Raw genomic sequence first — 22,504 nt, 5'->3', positions numbered from 1 at the left:
AACTTGACCTGGATTTCATCCACCAGCCCTCCAGAACAGGAAATCAGTGTTGTCAAATCACTGTGCCAGTGGCTTCTAACTCAGTATAGGGTACTATATGCATCCAGTTCTGGGAATCATATGCACTGAACCCCTTTACCTGCACTGTCCCCAGTACAGCAAAGGATGCATTTATGGAAACTGGCTTCTGGTTATGTGTTGCCCTCACTTAGTCAGGGTGTTTGAGGTTTGGAATGTGCATTTACAAGTTTGAAGAGCATGGGCAGTTATGAAAACAGGCACTGAATGTTATTCCTTGCAAATCTAACACATCTAAAACTTATTTCAAGTTATGTCTAGTTTGTCAGATGCTTTGCAACTTTAGCAATTTGCATATTTTCTGGACTATTATTGTATTATGATAAACAGGGATTATCATATATTTTCAGATAATGTTTTCTTAACAATTCAACTTCTATTTGTAACTCTTCCATTTATTTTAATTACTAGCACAGTGTGCAACATTTATTAATCAGCAGAGCCTTTTTAAGTTAAAATACTAAATTAGCTAACCCCATTAACACAGAATACTCCAAACAAGCAGTAATAGGAGAGGTAGTTACTGTGCAAATCGTATTATACATGCGGGTGCTCTAGGGCACAGTTAAGCATGATTACCCTCTTTTGATCCAGTATTCCTCTGCCTCTTCTAGCTAATTTCCACTGGAAATTTACAAAGTGGTGCCTTCATTTTTCCAGCTTAATTTTTCTAATGAAGTTCTGGTACTTTATAACACTGGGGATATAGATAATAAGTCTGTATATAATTAAGAAGTTCTAGAATGTGTCCGCAAAGAAGAGGTCTCATTACTTTTGCTTTATACGAGAAGTGGGCTAGCATTTGTCTGCTGCTTTTACTTCTACTGCAGACTGGGATTAAAACCAAAACAACCCAATGATTATTATTAGTGTTATATCAGAAAACATAATGCAGGCAGCGCAAAAACAACCCTTGTAACTGAAATATAGCCAATGTAAGACTATGTAAAGTTTTTAAATAATAATTCTTAAAGATATGGCTTCTTGAGAGGCACTTTAAGCACAACCTAACTCGTTTTCTCTTTTCTTTTTTTAGCCTTCAGTTGTTACACATAAAATCATATCTAGCACAGAGGAGTTGACTGAAAACAACTATTGACTTAGACCTGTTGTCTTGGAAGGGATGGGAATTAAATAACGTTTAATACATGCTTTCATAAATCAGACACTTTTTATAGTTTACTGCATGTGCTGCTGCAGCTAATGCAGTACCATTTCATTAATGTGCTCTTATCTTGTGCTCTCCTTAAAAGATTTGCAGGGCTCAATGCAGTTCCTTCTAGCATTGGTGGCAAAACTTTCAACCTATAGAATGAATACAGGTCCATGGGCCATACTTAGCAGCCTACCAGGGTGCTCAGCAAGAACATTTGATTCTTCTACCCCTTGGGGTGACAGTTTGCCTTCTGGCCAAGTGTCGAAGAATACCTGATACTCAAATGAATGCATGTAATAAACCTAACAGGCATACAAGCCAAAGAGCAGAGAAAACACATAACATTGCACAGTGCATGCTTCACTCTGGACTGTTAATGTGCTCATTCATTGTACATATGTATATATTGGCCAGTAGTGGGTGGGCCTTGGTGTTGTCCTCATGCCCCCTAAGGAACACCCTTCAGGTGAGAACAATGGTCCCATCAGTAAATGAATGTCATTAATCCAGACAAAGAAATTATTAATCAGAATGCTAGGCCTTAGCTTCTAAACCAGCCTTTCTTAACTTGGGTCTACAGCTGTCATTGGACTACAACTCCCATCATCCCTGTCCACTGGCCATGCTGGCTAGGAATGATGGGAGTTATAGTCCAACAACATGTTGGAGACCCAAGGGTGAGAAGGGCTGTTGGGTTCTGGGACCCAGGAGAAGCTGGCTGTCAATCCAAGTGGGTCAGAAACAGGGAGGCGGTCCAAAGCAGGTGGTGGTTCAAGTTCCAAGCAAGCAATCAAGCCCCAGAAGGGACAGGAGTAGGTGCATGGGCCAAACTAGGGGACTGACAGTTAGGCAGAATCTTCACACAATGAGACAAGTTGTCAAACTAACCAGCAAGCTTTGTGACTGGCTTTATAGGGCCTGATGGACAAGAATTGACTTTTTGGGTCAGCTGGTGGTACTCAGGCCTTGGCTTGTACATCCACCAAGTTCAGTCTTCCAGTCTTGCACTGGAAAGAGAGCACTGGTAGAGCAGGAGGTATAATGCTGGAGTCTCACTTGCTCTCTCACACAAAACTGAACTGCTCTCTTTGAGGGCCACTAAGTGAACCCTATAACTTTCCCATCTTAGCTTGTTTCCTTGAGGTCCATCTTATTATGACCACAAAACACACTGCTAGGCCGCAGATGACGCTGTACACCATCACCAGAATTGTTTATATTTTATTTCTTTTGTGTTGCAATTTTCAAGCAGTTTTGTTTCTAAAATGACAGGAGCTCACTGTGTCCTACCTTGAGAACTTGAGGTTAGTCACAAATCTTCTACAGGAAGGTCTGAATTCTTTATGATCATCTAAAGCCTAGTTTGGGTTTAAGTGCAGTTCCTGTGCTATTTTGCTCTGGCAATCCAGTATTAAGACCCTAGTACATCTGCCAAGATGGAAGCCATTTCATTACATATTTTAATGCAAGTCACAATATATAATTAGATCATGAAATCCTTCACTTTCTGTAAACATTTGTGTTTTGAATTGGGGCTATTCTCAATGTCTTTTATTATCAAGATGCAAGGCTTTCCTGGGTTATAAAATTAAGAATTTCTACTAATAAATGCCAAAGGAAAGAATCCTATAAACAAAGAAATCTGCATATATTTCTATTATAAATCAGGCATATTGTCTTTAATGTTTTACAGCACTTAACAATGTATTCCTTATTATAGAAAGTTATTTTTACATACACCTTGTTCTGAGCATTAAGACTACCCTAAATTCCATGCATTCGTGGGCAAATTCCTTTGCTACTAGCCTTGTCTTTCAGTCATCATCCAATCCCTGGAGAGAGCCAATTTTCTTTCATGTCTGAACAAAAGAAAAATGTACTATTAAAATGCAATTCAGAAGTGATAAAAACTGTAAGTGGAGCAGCCGGCTTCCAGCAACTCCTATGTATACTCAGGGACATTGGGGCCACATTAATTTTTTTTGTGTGTGATGTCCATCCCATGTGCAAATTAGCCCTAGAAGTGCTATAATCTGTCTTATATGAAAGCCACCTGCCCCATGAGTATATACATGCTTCTGTAGCTTTGTATAATTTAAAGCTCTGCTACTTCTGTGCTTTTGTTTTGTTAATTTTCAAGAGCCCTTGGTTTTGAATTCTTTATGGGCAATTTGACTGGCCAGATGCTAATAAAGACCAATTTGTTTCCCCACAAGGAAGGTTTATTGATATAATTTACTGTTGATGAAATATTAAATCCTTTCAGTAAAGGATTTAAAAATAGAATTCAGCAGTTAAAATAAGAAAATCAGGTTTTTTTTTAGATGGCATCACAAAAAGTAGTACGCAACAATTAAAAACTTTCTATTGGAAGCTTTTCAAAAAGAAAAAGAAAATAAATGTTTCCTATCTTTTTTAAAGGGCCTCTTCTTTTTTCATTTTACACTGTTAAGTATAGCATATGGGGGAAATGAAAACTTGATTTAGCCTTCTGATATCTGGGAACAATAATATTTTGCCTCGTGGTACAGTGATCTAATAATTTAGGGTATGATCCACAGAGTCTTTTTCATAAATGCCTTTACTCTCAGGGAGCACCATAATTACCCTTTCTTACTACCAGGGGTGCCAACTTGAATAAATTACTTTGGAGGCCCAGGTAAGCCCTGCCCCGCATAACCGATCACATGACACAATGCGTAATTGATCACATGACACAGTCCCACATATACCATTTGAATGGAAATGCCCATCAACTTTGTGGGGCCCCTGCCCCCTCAAATATTTTATTGTGGGGGCCAAAGCCCCCACAGCCCCTGGGAGTTGGCTCCTATTCTCACTACAGTATTATGGTATCCTATTTGATGCCCCGCCTAATGAGCAAACAACCAACTTTTTCCCCTTAGCAAGAACTTATCTTGATGTCAAATTACTTTCCTGCACCTCCGCACCTGAAAGACAAGGGGTAGTTACATTGTTTACCACTGATGTTTTATTGGAGTTTGATACAAAATGAATTCTGTTCATGTCTCCAGAACCCATAGATGATCCCCACCAGGACCTAGTTCCTGGTGAAGGAAATGGGGAGATGCGTGGGGGCCTGTTGCTTTGGATTAGTATTGTCTACACTGACTGGCTCTCCAAGGTTTCAGGCAGGAGTCCTATCCAGCAGTGCCAGGGATTGAACCTGTGACCTTCTGCATCCTAAGGCCACTGAGTTGCATCCCTTCTCAGCCAGCTCACCCTCCCCACCTCCATTCTGCCTCTGATGCACTCAGGAACAGTGTGCAGGATTCGTAATACAATGGCACCTTGGTTCCCAAACGGCTTAGTTGTTGAACAAATCAGCTCCCAAACGCCATAAACCTGGAAGTATGTGTCCAGTTTGCAAACATTATTTGGAAGCCAAGTGTCTTCTGCGGTTTCTACAGTTTCCGATTGAGTGCAGGAAGCTTCTGCAGCCAATCGGAAGCCGTGCCTTGGATTTTGAACCATTTCAGGAGTCGAACAGACTCCCAGAACAGATTAAGTTTGAGAAGCAAGGTACCACTGTAATCATCATCATCATCATCAGAATTTCGGCAGCAGCATTTTGAACCCGCTGAAATTGGGAACACTTTCCAAGGGCTGGCTCATGACCAGCATAGTTGTTGTTGTTGTTTAGTCGTTTAGTCGTGTCCGACTCTTCGTGACCCCATGGACCAGAGCACGCCAGGCACTCCTGTCTTCCACTGCCTCCCTCAGTTTGGTCAGACTCATGTTTGTAGCTTCGAGAACACTGTCCAACCATCTCGTCCCCTGTCATCCCCTTCCCCTTGTGCCCTCCATCTTTCCCAACATCAGGGTCTTTTCCAGGGAGTCTTCTCTTCTCATGAGGTGGCCAAAGTTTTGGAGCCTCAGGTTCACGATCTGTCCTTCCAGTGAGCACTCAGGGCTGATTTCCTTCAGAATGGATACGTTTGATCTTCTTGCAGTCCATGGGACTCTCAAGAGTCTTCTCCAGCACCATAATTCAAAAGCATCAATTCTTCGGCGATCACCCTTCTTTTGTTAGGATATTTCCGTTCCACCTTAAAGGGAGCAGGCTTTGAGAGTCACAGAGTCTGCGCATGTCCTATTCACAGGATGTTTATGTTTGTTGATTCCTTTCGTTGTCAGATGGTCAGAGACGCTGACTGAGAATGGACGTGTTTTCTTTTGTTCTGTTCTACGCTAAATAAAGTCTGTAAATAATGCTCTTCTGCTCTTCTGCGGTGCAAGCTTTTGACTGTGCTTTCTGCTGAAAGAGGGTGCACCAGCCTAGGAATGATGCTAGGAATTTCCAAAGGCTTTGTGCCCCTAACTGTTGGATCTGCGTGACTACGGGAGGCCGATGGACGTCCAGAACTCCGGCTTGGGGGCCATGATGGACGTTATCTCCCTGGCAGTTTCCCAACATCTTTATGGTCCAGCTCTCACTTCCATACATCACTACTGGGAAAACCATGGCTTTAACTATATGGACCTTTGTTGGCAAGGTGATGTCTCTGCTTGGACCAGCATAGTGCAGTAGTCCAAACCAGAAGTAACTGAAGCACACGGCGCATAGCCAAATCAGCTCTCTCTAGTAGTTGGTCTGAAGCTTTAGAAAACGAAGTACCTGAAGCCGTCCCTGAGTTTGCAAAGGGTGATATTTTTATGCCGGTCTGTCTTTTGGTTGTTGAAGAATCATTTGGCCCCAGAATAGGCTGTACAGGCAATGGCTGATTTACACACATCGTGGTGACCTGGAAGTGGTCATAAAAGGGGGCAGAATGGGGGTGGGGCAGAGCAGGCTTATGCACACTCTACTGGCACACGTGGGAGTCAGGAGTGTAATCCCTGCACAAATCGGTCATTGCCTGTACTGCCATCATTTCTGTTGAGATGGTGAAGTTTTTATAAAGCAGCTCCTGCGTAATTTACTTTCAGCTGTACTATGCAAAATGAAAGGCATAGGGGAGAAGTAAAGGGGGGCATTCATTAACTATGTAACAGCAATGATAGACTATGGCTGTATAAAATGGTTGTGCACTGAAACAAATGCTTTCCGCATTGTACAGTTCCCTTGTGATTTATATGACTTGTACTAGTAGAATGAAAAAATGTATTAAATAAACATATATGTGTTTCACCTTTCAGGTTTTTGCCATTTTCAGGCCACAGAGTTGATAAGTATGTCCCATCAATCCAAACAGCAAGTAAATATGGTCAGTCGAGTTACGGGCTCAAACACTTCCGGGAAGAACACCCAGAGAAATGGATAACAAATAAGGTGAGTTATGTTGGGAAACCAAAGCAAAGTTACAGCTTTGTAGACTTCTTAAAAATATCAAAATCAATCAGATCCACTCCACTAAATCAATTTCTACTGAAATGACATAAAAGCTCACTGAATTGGGAAACTATACAGAGCTTTCATGAGAGTAAAATATGAACTGAAACTCCTCTGCTGTATATCGAAGAAAAAGAAAAAATGGAAATTGTTAAAAATAAGCTTTTACTTTTTAAAAAATCAGGTAAATATGAAGCTAAAGAAATCTTGCCCTAATTATTGAAATCTGATGCTTAAAAATTACACTACTACTCCTTAAGGCAATAAGGAACATAATAAGTGCAGCAATTGTACACAGTAATTAAGAACATCACAACACACACACACAAACACACTTATGCTGTTTTGGCATAATGAAATTAAAAATTTCACTTACCAATAATGTATTTTAAAAAGTATTATTCTTAGGGCTGCAATTTTGTAAGACTGGTAGTTTCCCTTTTCTGCACTGATGAGCATTCAAAGATGAGGGTGCTCAATGCTTTGCACCATTCTTGAGATTGTACCAAAAGGATTAACATTTCACTGCATTGAAATGAACAGGGAAGTCTAGCAAGAGAAGGACCTCAATGCGTGCACACACAGCATAAGTGATTACTGGATAAAAGTCCAGTTCCCCAAATTATATGCAACAATGTTACCCTGGTTTTTGTTGTGTGTTTTTGTATTTCTATTAAGAGTTTCAAACATATTTTGTTAATACATTAAAGAAAACAGGCATAGGGCAACCACAGTTGTTGGTAACGTTGCCATACTATTATATAAAGGATCAGTGTGATTAAGTCGACAAGAAGTTGGGGGTCAGATGAAGCGGAGAATTATGGTTGTGTTTCTTTCTGGCTGAGGTGAGCAAGGAAGAAGAGGTGGAGATATCAGGGGTTTTTTGTGTGTTGTTCTTGATTACATTCATGGTTAGAAGAACCCACCTCCTCAAATGGCAGCAAAGTTCAACACACACACCTGAAAAAATGGTGAACTCACACCTCTGTTTGGGGACCTAAATTTGCTTCCTTTCCCTGTGAGGATCACATAAAATAGGGTGACCTTTCCCCCCAACCCTGTTTGTATTGCAAAGAAGGAGAAAATAATGGTGGAATCTTTCAATAACAACAAGAGAAGAAAATAGTTTGTCTGTTACTTTCTCTTTCCTGACTAAACATAACTGGAAATGTATTGCTGTTTTCAGACATTTCCAGAACTGTCTGATTTGCTAAAATATCATTTCAGAATTTCCTGCTACAGGCCTCGATGTTTCTCAAAACTTTTAACATTGTATAAATAGCTGTTCAGTGGAAGGAATTCAATATGGGATAGGATGTCAAAAGTTTAAAAACGGAACTAATATAGATCATCAGTCACAAAGCATGAAATGGAAAGAAAACAATTGAACAATTGCTTCTCGGCTGCTTTTCTGAGTTCTTGTCAGTTTGGGGAAGCAAAAAAATTCTGATTTTATGTAAGCTCCCTGTAGACTCAAGTTAAAAGAGACGACATAGAAATTGCTCTGCACACTTGGGTTCTGCTACCTTGGCACATGCTTTTGTCTGTAGCATCCTGAGGTGGGGATTACAGCCTACTAGATACGCTAACAGTTTACAGTGTCAGATGATAAAATTCAAATAACTGCTGCCCAAGATACTGACCTTTTGACCCACTCTACTTCATAGCTCCATTAGTCTATAGCAGCAAAATACGTATTTGGGCTCCAGTTCTGCAGATCAAATCCCATAGAAATCAATGTGATTTAAGCAACCTTAATGTGAACTGAACTGCAGCTTTTGTTACCTAATTGATAGTGGCTTCATTCAGATGCCATGCTAAATCATGGTTTGATGCTATAGGAAAGAGCAGTGGTTACGCGCTCCCTCCCCACCATGCATATGCTGTACTTCAGTTGTAATTTGGCTTGAACAAACCATAGTTTGATGTTTCCCTGTTAAAACGGTTTTGTACTTGCCCTCCAAACTAACATCGCAAAACATGGTTTGAAGCTGAAGCTGTTTTGTAGTCTTGGTTTGCAGGGCATGTGTAACCCATGTTTTGTCAGTTTGACATAAAAGCAAACTATGCTTTGATCATATTAGGTAAAGGTAAAGGGACCCCGACAATTAGGTCCAGTCGTGACTGACTCTGGGGTTGCGGCACTCATCTTGCTTTATTGGCCGAGGGAGCCGGCGTACAGCTTCCGGGTCATGTGGCCAGCATGACTAAGCCGCTTCTGGCGAGCCAGAGCAGCACACGGAAACGCTGTTTACCTTCCCATCGGAGTGGTACCTATTTATCTACTTGCACTTTGACGTGCTTTCGAACTGCTAGGTTGGCAGGAGCTGGGACTGAGCAACGGGAGCTCACCCTGTCGCGGGGATTTGAACTGCCGACCTTCTGATCAGCAAGTCCTAGGCTCTGTGGTTTAACCCACAGCGCCACCCGGGTCCCTTTTTTGATCATATTAGGAAATAACTAATTGAAGAGGAGCTTGTGGGACCAGGAGAGAGGAAAGGGGCATGCGCGCACACAGACACAGGACTCATTCCTACAGTGTCAAACCATAATTTGAGAACCAACACAATAATAATTGTAACCTGAGCACACTTTGGTTCAGTTCAGACGTAACAGATACCATGGTTTCCTGCCATGCTGAGACTTGTACTTCCCCCTCTCCCTTATTTCCACCTACAATGAGAAAATTGAAAGCCACTTTTGCGCTTAAGCTAGCTGTGGTTCCCCATTTTGTCCAGACTCGGAGAACTGTGGTTTGTTTAACCCAGGAGCAGGGAACCTTTGGCCCTCTGGATGTTGCTGAACTACAACTCCCATCAGCTCCGGCAAGCATGGTCAGTGGCTAGGGAGGATGGGCAACACCTGGTAGGCCAAAAGTTCCCCAGACCTGTGGTTCTGACATAATGGGAAATTGTGATTAAGTTAAAAGCTACAGCTTTATATTTCTTTTTCAATTTTTTTATATAGCATTGTGAGTTTCTTTGTGAACCCAAGCAGAAATTTTAAATTAAAGAAGGACGTGGGCCTACTTTTTAGGATTGAAATGATCTACCAAATCCATGTTCACAACTTTGTCTATTGAACCAAAATGAACATAGAGCCACAATGTCTTTCAAAATGGAGGCAACGGCGGCTTTTATTTCTCTATCACCAGTTGAGTACCTGGTGCACATGCAGAGAGCAGCTAGCAGTACGACCATACTAGTGGTTGCTGCTAAGGTGGTGGCAGTTCTAGGTTCAGTATTTGTTGCCTAGTTTTGGCATAGTTCAGATGGAGGGGCATAGTACTGCTGTGCCCATGCAGCGAAGTTGATAGCAGATCACTGGCAAAGATCATATATTCATATTTCCGAGGCACTAGCAGAATTATTACATGGTAGATTACTAAAATCACTATCACTCAACTTAAAACTTAGATGAACCAACAACTTTATATATTTATATATCTGAAAGATTTAAGGTAAAATAATGTGCTTTGTTCAGACGTTACACTTGACGAAAGTATTTTCCTTGGTTCAAAGCTTCCAAATGACTAATACTGCCCTTACAGCTGCGAAGTTTCAGGATTCAGAAACCACCAGAAACCGCCATGAATTTAATCAACACTGATAGATCCTATGAAACTGGACAGACAAGCGATCAGATATACTAACTAATCTTTCAGTTGTCAGAACACTTGCACTCTCTCAATATTCACTGAAGCAGAAATTATAGCCTACAGCCTTTAATCTGAAGTGGAATTAGTTTTCGTATGTGTTTTAAGACATCTGGCTTTTAATGGCAGTAATTTTTGGTATGTCCTTGTTTTTGCAGACAAGGAAGTGGCATTCTTTGTAGAGCTTTCTGCTGTTTGCCTTATTATAGGTGACTTACAACACAGATGCGTGCCTCTTTCCTTATTTGCGCATGCATATTTGGCCCTAAATAGAATTTTATTATCTACAAAGCATAAAAATAGCCAGTACGCCAAAGAATTGATTTAGAGAACCTAAGCATATTGCATAGAACATAAAGTTGACCTTTACCGTCTGCAGCTTTTGAAATGGAGTGGGATGTGGAACACATCATAGGCTTAATGTGGCACAACGCTGTCTGCAGAAACTTGGGTGGGACTGTGACTGCCTGCCCATTGCACCCGATGATTGAATCTGCTGTCACCAGCATCCTGATAATAATGAACATTCAGCTTAACGACCGTGATTATGATTATCATAATTGATGTGTGAGTGCAGTGTGTGGGGATCATTACAGCTAAACTGTACGGCAGAGAAACATGGCTTAGTTATGGATAATTTTACTTTTGCACACTGATTGGGATAAAATATGCTTTTCAAGCTCAACAGTCCATCCTACTGCAATTTCAGGAAGAAGTCTGTATATGTGAATTGATGATCCAAGCATGCTGCAAAACAGCCAGTCTCGCTGTTTGTTTAAAATGGTTTCATTTCATTAATATTGGCAATTAATTAGGTATCAAGAAAGGGGAAACCTCTTCTGAGTTGCCAGTTGCATTAATCAGATACCAAGTTCCTTGCATAGGCTGAAAGGAAAAACATTTAGCTATGCACAACCGGTGCAATTCCATTGATAATGGCAAAGACATTTTACCTTTGTATTGTCAGTGCCAAACTAAAATAACATTTATCTGTTTTCCTAATGTCTTGGGAAAACTGGCGGAAAATATTATAAAGATAAAACCGCCAAGCATATAGAAGAACAAGCCTGGCTGAAGCAGAACCAGCATGGCTTCTGTGAGGGTAAGTCCTGTCTCAACAGGCTTTGGGAACTAACTGCTTTTAATGAAAGGACTGGTGCCATGCTGTTTTTGTAATTATTTGGATGGTTTTAGTAGATTGTTTATGCGTGTGTGTGTGTGTGTGTGTGTGTGTGTGTATGGTTTTAATTCTATCAGTGTTTAATTGTTTTTAATGATCCTCTGTGGATTAGGACCTGGTTAAGTAACGGGAAATAGAGAACAGGGATAAATGGACAATTCTCCCAATGGAGGGCTGCAGAAATGGAAGTTCCCCAAGGATCGGTATTGGGACCTGTGTGTTTCAACTTGTTCATAAGCAATTTAGAGTGAGGAGTGACGTGGCCAAGTTTGCAGATGGTCCTTAACTGTTCAGGGTTGTTAAAAAGGGATTGTGAAGAGATCCAAAGGGACTTCTCCAAACTGAGACATTGGGTGGTAAAATGGCAGATGCAATTCAGTATAAACAAGTATAAAGTGATGCAGGGTGGAATCTCAGTTTCACACACATATGCTCATGGGGCGTAAACTGGTGGTCACTTAGAAGGAACAAGACCTTGGGGTCACAGTGGCTGGCCTGATAAAGTTTCAGACCCAGTGTGCATCAGCTGTGAAGAATGCAGCTTCCATGGTAGGGATCATTGGGAAAGAAATGGAAAATCAAACTGCCAGTGTCATAATGCTGTTATACAAATCGGTGGTGCAACTGCATTTTGAATACTGTGTACAGTTTTTGTCACCTCACTGTAGAGTTGGAAAAATCACAGAAACAGGTGGTTGTAGGTTAAATCCTCGTATGGGAGAGCTGCATATGCCTGCATTGCAGGGGGTTGGACTAGATGATACTCAGGGTCTCTTCCAACTCTACAATTCTACAATTATTGTTCCCTGAGCCACTGAAAAGCATTTCAAGAGGGTTGGGAGACCCTTTGTATTGGAATGGGGTGTGGCACAGTGGATTTATAAAGCTGCAAGGGAGAATCAACAAACATCATACACATTTTATTACACTGCTTGGGGAAACCTTGAACATAGGGCAATTATTCATTCTGAAATAAAATAAGTACACACATGCCGATAAAAGCAGAAGTTCCTTTCACATGTGCAGCGGCACCTTTGGATTCCTGCCTGTGTGAACGGGCAACAAGAACCATGTAACAATACTCCTTTGAAGGTGGCTCAGAGAAAATAATTCAGAAGGAATGATTTCAAGTAGTGACTAAAAAAATTTTGAGCCATTCATTGAAATTATTTGCATAAGAAAAGGCACTGTCAGCACTTTCTAATGTATTTGAATAGGGATTGTCAAGCAACCAGTTCTATATTTTATAAAACCTTATTTTTAGTTCTATAATTTCTCAGTGGGAAAATGCCATGCTTTGATAATGTTATTGGACTTTGAAGAATAAATATAGTCTGAAGAGAAAAATCAGATGGCACTTATTAAACTGTCTAACTAGCAATCCTGTGTCGTTCGTCTGTTGCATGATAAATGTCTTGTGTTACCTATCTTCTATGTTTAATCAGGCAAATAGCTTGTTTCAGCAGGGGAAGAAAATCTACCTTTTAATAACTGCTAAGTTAAGTCAAAGAGTCTGCAGATTTTCCACACAATTCTTTGCTGAGATTAGAGGATAGCAGAGTTTATGTATAGTTAACAAGACTGATGCTCGGTTAACAAACAAGATTTTTTTTGGAGACCTCCCAAAAAAGAGAGACGGCAAACTCTTTCTCACCTCTTCCCAAAGTTATTCAGATTTGTTTTGGGTGCTGCTGGTTGCACTAAAATGTGCTAAAGCTTGTTGTCATCTGTGAACAATCCGGATACAAGTTAGCGAGAAAGAGGAAAACCTATAGTGGCTTAGGGGGAAAATGCGGTTTTAGCCAGCAAAGCTTTGACCTATCCTTCTAGCGATGGTCTCCAGCCAGTTTTGCCCCAGGGTAGCTGCCCATGAACTACTATGCAGTTGTGCTTGTTGTAGGTAGAGAGATATCCGTCACTATTTCTTTGAATGCTACGAAAAGTGCACTGTGCTAAAATTAATTTGATCTAATAGCTTCAAATATGTGATTGTCAGTGAATGAAGGATTTGTAATTTACAGCTTACAGAAGTAGCAAGATGCAATATAAAAGCGATATACAAAAAGAACAGGTGCCAGCAAAGACCAGCGATGAAACATTTTTGAAATAACCACAGTAAGAGGCACCATGAACTATAATAAAAACAAAAGGCAGAATAAAAACAAAGTAAAAACACAAAGAGGGAGATCATAAATAATTATGGCTGGCAAGCATTAACATCTATCTGCTGGAGACCAATGTCATCCTAAACAGGAAGGTTTTAATGCTGAGTCAGAAGGCCAGCAAGGAGGGACAAGATGAACCCTCCCCAGTGAAGAAGGTCCACATTCTGGGCCCAGCAATAGAGAAGAGAGACATGACTGGGTGTCTTGTGGTCTGGATTGCAGTGCTAGTAGCAGTTACTACTGTTGTGTACTCTAAATAATAGGTAGAAAATTGCAATTACGTATATTCTTTAACCCTGCTGATTAAAGGCAGGTTCACTGAAGTGGGTGGTGCTTCCAAGATATGCAGAAAGGGTAGCTCATCACCAAGGCTGAGTTAAGAATAGCTCCCAGACTTCAACTTAGATGGTACCTTTTAGGTTCATGCTCCACAAAAAGCCAGACAAGTGATCAAATTTGAACAGTCAGAATAAAGTACCCAAATTTCTGTCAAGTCTTTGTGACTTTCCAGAAAGCAAAGGCGTGCAAAATCGAGTCAGTTAATGAACGTTTGTATCTGTGAAGATGGCTTTGTGCTACGTGAGAAAGGATTATCCTAGCATAAATTGCTTGCCCCGCTCTGTGAAAAATACTACATTTTTCCAGGACTGTAGATTATATTTTTGTCATTTTACGCAGAGCAGGACAAGTAAAGTGAAGCTTTGTGATATATTAATAAGGAACGTGTGTGGGGGGTGTGTGTGGGTGTGTGGGTGTGTGTACTGTAATGGAATAATGATGTCCTGAGTATTATACCTGCCCTGCATGCCACTGTATAACCTGCTGTTCTGTTGGTACAATCTAGTTGGTGACAGAGCTTGGGACCTGGAGAAGTAGAGAACAAGTCAATCAAACAATACAAGACCATGCATATTAAAACAGACTTGGTGCCCTGATGTGAAGCTGCTTGATTGAGCAGCGCAGTGTCAACCATGTCTTTCTTCTAATGCTAAAAGTAATGTACATAGACAGAGTGACAATCAGAGTACAGCCTCCCATCAGCTGTAATTAATCTTTTCGTTAACAGAAAGACTAGAAAGCCTCTCATCAGCCACTTCTGAAGTCGGAGAGACCCTGCTTTTTGATGTTTGTATTCTGAGTAAAATTGTCCCCACCAGTTCTAACAAATTGAAACACCAGGCTAATTATGGCAGCTAATGAAGTGTGTGGAATGGTCACAGCTTGTCGTGAAACTGTTCCTTCAGCTCAGATTAGAGTTTCATCAATCACTTTTTTAAACTGATCCAGAATTGCTTCTGCCCGGTGCTTGGCATTTTTAATGCTGTTTCTGTAATTGGTTTTTTCCCCAAAGCTTAGGCTGTTTTTTGAAATATTACATTCTTAAGATAGAACACGCAAATGCAGACTCCAGTCTGTGTGGATATGTGTGTTTGTGTGTGTGTGCGCGCGTTCATTATTGCTTCTATCAGCTGATCAAGTGGTAAGAAGCTAATAAAAGGAGCACAACTGTAAAATTTGATATACTGCTTTTAATCCCGCTAAAGGTAGCAATAAAGCATATACACATATATGGATATGAATCGTTATTACTGGGGTTTGATGTGTACTGGCATAATCACATGAGATACAGTGTGTGCGGATGGATGTCTTAAATCTCACCAGAGGTTTTAAATTAAATGAATGAATCGGATTGTATATCATTCAGCAAAATTGGGTGTAATTTGTTGTTTCTGCAAATGTCAAACCTCCCGGCAATGGAAGTTCAAAATATATTAGTAGTCCAAGAATAGAAACGTTTCAGCTTGAAACCCAAGCCCTTGGGATCGCATTGGGAATTTTCACTGTGCCTCTTATTTCCTTAAGGTAGAAAGGTGCACAATTGTTAAAATCCCAAGTTCTTGCTCATTTACAGGCTCTACTGGTATTCTGCTATATGATGATTCTTTTGAAGTTCTACATGAGTATTGACAAATACACTGTCAAATTCATTCCTTTAAAGTATTGTTTAAATAACACAGGGCTGGAACTAAATATATTTCCCTCTTTCCTCTGCTTGTTACTTTGCATGTCAAGAACTATCTCTTGTTTCATGGATTTCAGGACGTGTTAGCACATTTGCAGTATTTTGATTCTGTTATTCTAAATTCCGCTTCCCCCTCCTCCTTTGCCCTTATTTTCCCATGCCCTTATTTTCCTGTTCGCTGTGGTACCCTCTTGATTTTGTCAATGATTATACTGCATTGGTGACATCACAGAGAGTTTCGTGGGATTCAACTAACGATTTGAACTAATAACAAAGTGTATTGCTTGTTATACACCCTTTGTTTAGTTCTGCTAGTTGTATGATAGTGGAATGTGTATGATTGAAGGATTTAAAAATACCTGCATATTTATATTGCATTTCTTCACTTTTGAGGAAATAAGTTTAAATGAAATATATTTTATTTGTGCACAGAATATATTAAGCATAATCCCACTTCAGGTAGACTTGTTTTTTCATAAAAATATTTATTAGTCATTTGCAAATGTTCATATTTGACAAATGACGTTTATTAATCGTGAATGAATGAAGATGAAGCTTTTGACCATCTATTCCCTTTATAAGGAATACTTTTGGAAATTGCCCTGCACTAAACTAAGGCCTGAATTACAATAGCCAATAAGTTCCAAATACCAATCCAACAATTTCATCTGCACGTTTGTTTTTTAGCTCTGATTCAGTAAAGTTCAAGGGTATCCAAGTATGAAATAGCTTGTGAGGAAATTCACATCACTGTCTTAATTTAATTTAGCTGTAATAAAGACTGCATTAGTTCCAAAAATAGAATATTATCTTTGGCAATTTTGGTTCAAATATAGATATTAGATATGTCCAAAACAAAATAAGGCAGCTAGTGCCATTTCCTCTGGTGTATGATATAAGAGAAATGGGCGAAATGCAATGTTTTGAAACTTATGGCCACATTTTCACGGAAATGTATACCCCACCCCATTTTACAGGCTCTTGGAAAGTAACACTAAATATAACATATTATAATATCCTACCAACGCAAAACAAAATTCATTCAGACATCTCTTCATCCACTGTAACCTTAACTCTTGCCCTGCCAAACCTAACATAAATAGGTAGGCTTGTGCTTAGGTTGTGGAAGACAGGAGTACCTGGCATGCTCTGGTCCAAGGCGTCACAAAGAGTTGGATACGACTAAACAACAACAAGTGCTTAGGTTAGGATGGAAGAATCACTAAGGAAGAGGTGTTGTACAACTATGACCAGTGCTTTTTTTCTAAAAATATGTTTAGGGGTACTCTCATTTTCCTACTGCCCCTCAATGAGGTTAAACTTAGATTCACAAAATGTTTAGGGGTATGTGTACCCCTGCATCCCCCGAGAAAAAAAGCACTATGACCCAAGAATGGCTCTCTCTACATCCTTGGCAGCTGATTCAAAAATAGAGATTTCATTGTTTAGGAAGTTGATCACATAATGGGGAGGGGTGGCTGTTTCTAAGGTACATTGGACCTATGCAGATTAGAAGATGGATACATAGGGATATTGGTCCATTATTCAGATAAGACAGTTCACACATATAGCCATCAGTCAGAGTTGGGTAACCAAGCAGTGATAAATCAAGTGATGCATGTGTGAACCAGCTCTACATTTACTGTGTTGGACACTTTCTATTATTACTGAATAAAGCTGAGTGCAATCTATCTTACTCTTTTTTAATCAAGCAACTGTATGTTATAAAAAATTGGCAATGCCAGAAATTGCTCCAGAATTTTTTTGGGAGGAGCAGGGTAGATTTGGGTTGCAATCCTATACACGCTTGCATAGGAATACACCCCATTGAATTCAATAGGACTTTACTTCTGAATGCTTTACCTTGCGCATCGCAATCTTCCCAAACAGAAACAAGTCGATGTTTCATATTGTGAAAAAGGTAAATTTCACGCTAGAGATAATTAGGAAAGGAATTGAAGATAAAACTGCCAATTATACAAATCTGTGGTGGTGGTGCAGTTGGAGTAATATGTATAGTTCTGGTTGCCTCACCTCCAAAAAAAGATTTACAGTTGGAAATGGTTCAGGAAAGAGTAACCAAATTGATCAAGGGGGTGGAGCAACTATGGAGGAAAGGTTACAACATTTAGGCTTTTTAAGCTTAATTAAGGAAAAGGCCGAAGAATTGATGTTTTTGAATTATGGTGCTGGAGGAGACTCTTGAGAGTCCCATGGATTGCAAGAAGATCAAACGTATCCATTCTGAAGGAGATCAGCCCTGAGTGCTCACTGGAAGGGCAGATCGTGAAGCTGAGGCTCCAATACTTTGGCCACCTCATGAGAAGAGAAGACTCCCTGGAAGAGACCCTGATGTTGGGAAAGATGGAGGGCACAAGGAGAAGGGGGCGGCAGAGGACAGGATGGTTGGATAGTGTTCTCGAAGCTACCAGCATGAGTTTGACCAAACTGCGGGAGGCAGTGGAAGACAGGAGTGCCTGGCGTGCTCTGGTCCATGGGGTCACGAAGAGTCAGACACGACTAAACAACAAAGGAAAATGCAAGTAAGAAGCAATAAAATTATGCATGGGATTGAGGAAGAGGGTAGGGGAAAGTTTTTCTCCCTCTCTCCCAACACTGGAATTCTTGGACATCCAGCGAAGCTGAATGCTGGAAGACTCAGAACAGACAAAAGAAAGCACTTCTTGTTAAACTATGGAATTCACTGCTTCCAAAAGTAGTGATGGCCACCAACTAGGATGGCTTTAAAAGAGGATTAGACAAATTCATGGATAAGACTATCATGGATTATTAACTATGGTGAGCATCTTCTGTCTCCACTCTTTGGGGTGCACACTTCTGAATAACTGTTGCTGGAAACCACAGCAGGAGAGAGTACTGCCATGCTAAGCTCCTGCTTGCATGCTTCCCATAGGCATCTGGTTGGCCACTGTGAGAATAGGAAGTTGGACTGGATGGGCATTGATCCAGCAGAAGGCTCTTAGGTTCTTAAGATGGCTTGATCACGTGTGTGTGTGTGTAGAAGCAAGCCTCCAGGATTCCACTTGGAGTTATGCCCCAAAATGACTGTTATATGGTAGAAGTGGACTTTCTCCCGTTAGTTTCCAGACTTGTCACAAATCCATGATGGAGAAAGCTGCAAGGTTTGACTGTTCTGCGTGTTGAGCCTCTCTGAGATCATGTAATAAATAACACGCTGCTTGCTTTCATTTGACTCACCTGGGATTTGTTCTCTGCTCTACTGTTCTGTACTTCACAACCTCTAACCCCCTGTGGACCTCCTATTGACAGTCTGTTTCAAGCTGTCCCAGTTGTGTGCAGGTGTGTACTATAGTGTTAGAGTGTTGGATTATGACCCGGGAGACCAGGGTTTGAATCCCCACTCAGCCATGAAGCTTACTGACCTTGGGTCAGTCACCATCCCTTAGCCTGCCCTACCTCACAGGGTCGTTGTGAGGATGACATTTAGGGAGGAGAACCATGTACACCACCTTGAGCTCCTTGGGAGAAAAGGGAGGCATGTAAATGTAATGATAAATGAATGCTTCCTTTGAAAGAGGACAGAAACTGGCGGCTTTTTAAAAGAGAGGAATTAAGCCCATCATGGCTGCTATTTTGATTGTTCCACCTCTGCCGTGCTTGTTGTGGCAGCTTCTGGTTTATATATGTATGGCTGGCAATTATTTGGATGTGCTTCTCCTTACCTCCCTGGTCATCCTGTGAGCATCAGAAGCAAGTGCCATCAGAACTAGTACTTGTAAAAGCTGCAACAACAGTTATCCCGGGGAGAATTTTATGCCAACATTGCTCTATTTTAAAATCTGGATCTCATCCCCTTCTGCATTGCAAGTGTGCATATGACCAATGCAGCAGAGGATGGTTTTCATGTGCATTGTGTGGGTTTGATGTGTATCTGAAGCTGAACCAGCCCCTTCTCCCCAAAATGCTTGTAGAGGTGAGCTCGAAGGTAAGCTTTACTGTTTCTCTTTGGGACATCTCAAGGGACAGACTAACAATGCTCTAAGAGTCTTAATTTGGACCACTTGTAAAGAGACAATCAGATAAGTAATTATTCAAACTCAGAAGCAGTAATTACAAGTCTTTCATAATTTCTCACAAGACTGTTTGATTCCAGTTCCTCGATTTACAACACTTAGAGAAGTATGTATAATATACTATTTCTTAAGAGGCTTGGCCAAAATTTAAGTAAAATTATAATGAAATGTTTGTTGCATATATTAAGCTGCAATTAATATGTTTTCTGCCTCTGTCTGAAAGATAAGATATTAAAATAATGTTGTTAGCGGGCTTCCCACTGTGCGAATAATTTCCTGATATTTGTACAGCATATTATCATATGCTCTCTGTCAATAACCAAATAGACTATCAAACAGAGAAAATAGTATGATGAAAGTATCATGCAGAAGGACATAACATTGTTTCATGATGACTAGCCAGTATCATTTTGTATTTTAAAAATGAATGATAAGTTGATTCAAAGCATACTTATAAAGTCATTAAAGCAAGTTGAAAATTGCCCTCCATTTTAGTCAGCTAGCCTTTTTAAGTCAGAGGGGTTGTTGTTTTAAATCAGCTTTGCTTGCATTTTAAGGAGGCAATTAGCCATTGGGTTTGACATATTGGCCTGGTTACCATGTAATGCTAAGTCAAACCATGGCCAAGTGTGGACACACACAATAAAATCACAGGAGCTTCACTCTTCTCTAGATCTTGCTGCTGCTGTGCTACCTAGAGTTAAGCCATGGCTTGGCTTAATGCCACATCTGAACGCATGCTCATAGTTTGCCCTGCTACATAAACTGCAGCCGCGGTTTCTTTTTGTTTTACAGTTCACACTTAGCCATGGTTTATTTCATATGGTTTGGCATAGCATCATGTACAGACTATTCAGAGGCAACCCTCAAGTTCAGATGAAATACATTAAATCCCTATGCAGAAAAAACTTTTCCCAAGATTGCATTTAGCTAAGGTACTCATCTGCAAACGAATTGGTAGACTATGTTATAACTATGTGAGTGTTTCTTATAACTGGACAAGACATTGGTTACTAGTAATAATAATAATAATAATAATAATAAATTTTATTTATATCCCGCCCTCCCCAGCCGAAGCCGGGCTCAGGGCGGCTAACAACAATAAAACAGTACAAAAGTACAACATAAACAACATTCTAAAATCATTCATTATAAAAATTAATTAATTCAAGCCACTAGCAACCATTGGGCCAGAGCTCTGCGAAGATTGCCGAGGGAGGGAGTCAGGCTGTGCCCTGGCCAAAGGCCTGGTGGAACAACTCTGTCTTGCAGGCCCTGCGGAAGGATGTCAAGTCCCGCAGGGCCCTGGTCTCTTGTGACAGAGTGTTCCACCAGATCGGAGCCACAGCCGAAAAAGCCCTGGCTCTAGTTGAGGCCAGCCTAACTTCTCTGTGGCCTGGGACCTTCAAGATGTTTTTATTTGAAGACCGTAGGTTTCTCTGTGGGGCATACCAGGAGAGGCGGTCCCGTAGGTACGAGGGTCCTAGGCCGTATAGGGCTTTAAAGGTTAAAACCAGCACCTTAAACCTGATCCTGTACTCCACCGGGAGCCAGTGCAGCTGGTATAGCACCGGGTGAATGTGATCTCGCAGCGAAGACCTCGTAAGGAGTCTCGCTGCAGCATTCTGCACCTGCTGGAGTTTCTGGGTCAGTCTCAAGGGCAGCCCCACGTAGAGCGAGTTACAATAATCCAGTCTGGAGGTGACCGTCGCATGGATCACAGTGGCTAGGTCAGGGCGAGAGAGGTAAGGAGCCAACTGCTTAGCTTGGCGGAGATGGAAAAATGCCGCCTTTGTTATAGCTGCAATCTGCGCCTCCATGGAAAGGGAGGTGTCGAAGATTACACCCAAACTCTTAACGGACGGTGCTGGCACTAATTGCGCCCCCGCAAGAGATGGGAGTTGCCCCCCCAATCCCATATCGCCCCGTCCCAGCCACAGGACCTCTGTCTTCGAAGGATTTAGCTTCAACCGGCTCCCACGTAACCATCCAGCCACAGCTTCCAAACATCTGGTCAGTGTGTCTGGGGCCGAGTCAGGATGGCCATCCATCAACAGATAGAGTTGGGTGTCATCGGCATACTGATGACAACCCAGCCCAAAACTCCGAACAAGCTGGGCGAGGGGGCGCATAAAGATGTTGAAAAGCATCGGGGAGAGTATCGCACCCTGAGGTACTCCACACACCAAGGAGTGGCGCGATGACAATTCCCCCCCAAGTGCCACCCTCTGTCCCTGACCAGAGAGAAACAAGCGCAGCCATTGAAGGACTGTGCCCTGGATCCCCACGTCGGCAAGGCGGTGGTCCAGAAGTTCGTGATCGACCATGTCGAAAGCTGCTGATAGATCTAGAAGAATCAGCAGCCCCGACCCGCCTCGATCCAGCTGTCTACGAAGGTCATCTGTTAGGGCGACCAGAGCCGTCTCGGTCCCATGACCAGCGCGGAAGCCGGACTGGAATGGATCCAGAGCCGATGTTTCATCCAGAAACCCACCAAGCTGTTCAGCAACCGCTCTCTCAATCACCTTACCCAGGAACGGAAGATTCGAAACCGGGCGGTAATTGGATAGATCTAAAGGATCTAATGATGTTTTCTTTAAGAGCGGGCGCACCACTGCCTCCTTCAGTTCCCCTGGGAATGTCCCCGTGCCAAGGGACAAATTGATGATATCCCCCAGGAGGGCCCGCACCTCGTCTGGACACGCTCTAATCAGCCAAGACGGGCACGGGTCGAGAGGACAGGTGGTGGGCTTTCCAGCTCGGAGGAGTCTGTCCACATCGGCTGGGGATATCTGGTCGAAGTGGTCCAATACTGGACCCGAGGACAGTCGAGGGGCCT

General features: G+C 41.5%; 1 protein-coding gene across 2 annotated transcripts in view; it reads left to right on the top strand.

The window, feature by feature from the left end:
- Positions 1 to 22,504, top strand: part of SPATA17 (spermatogenesis associated 17) — a gene marked incomplete at its 3' end in the record, with an annotated part of 77,089 nt that overhangs the window by 45,107 nt on the left and 9,478 nt on the right. The window contains exon 9 of one of the 2 annotated variants that reach the window (XM_083494717.1): positions 6,395 to 6,527. In XM_083494717.1, the coding sequence (XP_083350843.1) occupies positions 6,395 to 6,527 (133 nt within the window). Of the gene's footprint in view, positions 1 to 6,394; positions 6,633 to 22,504 lie in introns of those variants that run through there. The other variant, XM_083494716.1, reaches the window with a different exon arrangement.

Source organism: Podarcis liolepis (genome assembly GCF_965112155.1).
Source record: "Podarcis liolepis genome assembly, chromosome: 3".
NCBI classification, from domain to species: domain Eukaryota; kingdom Metazoa; phylum Chordata; class Lepidosauria; order Squamata; family Lacertidae; genus Podarcis; species Podarcis liolepis.
Note: the sequence above shows the minus strand (reverse complement) of the source record. Positions and strands in the feature narration are given on the sequence as shown.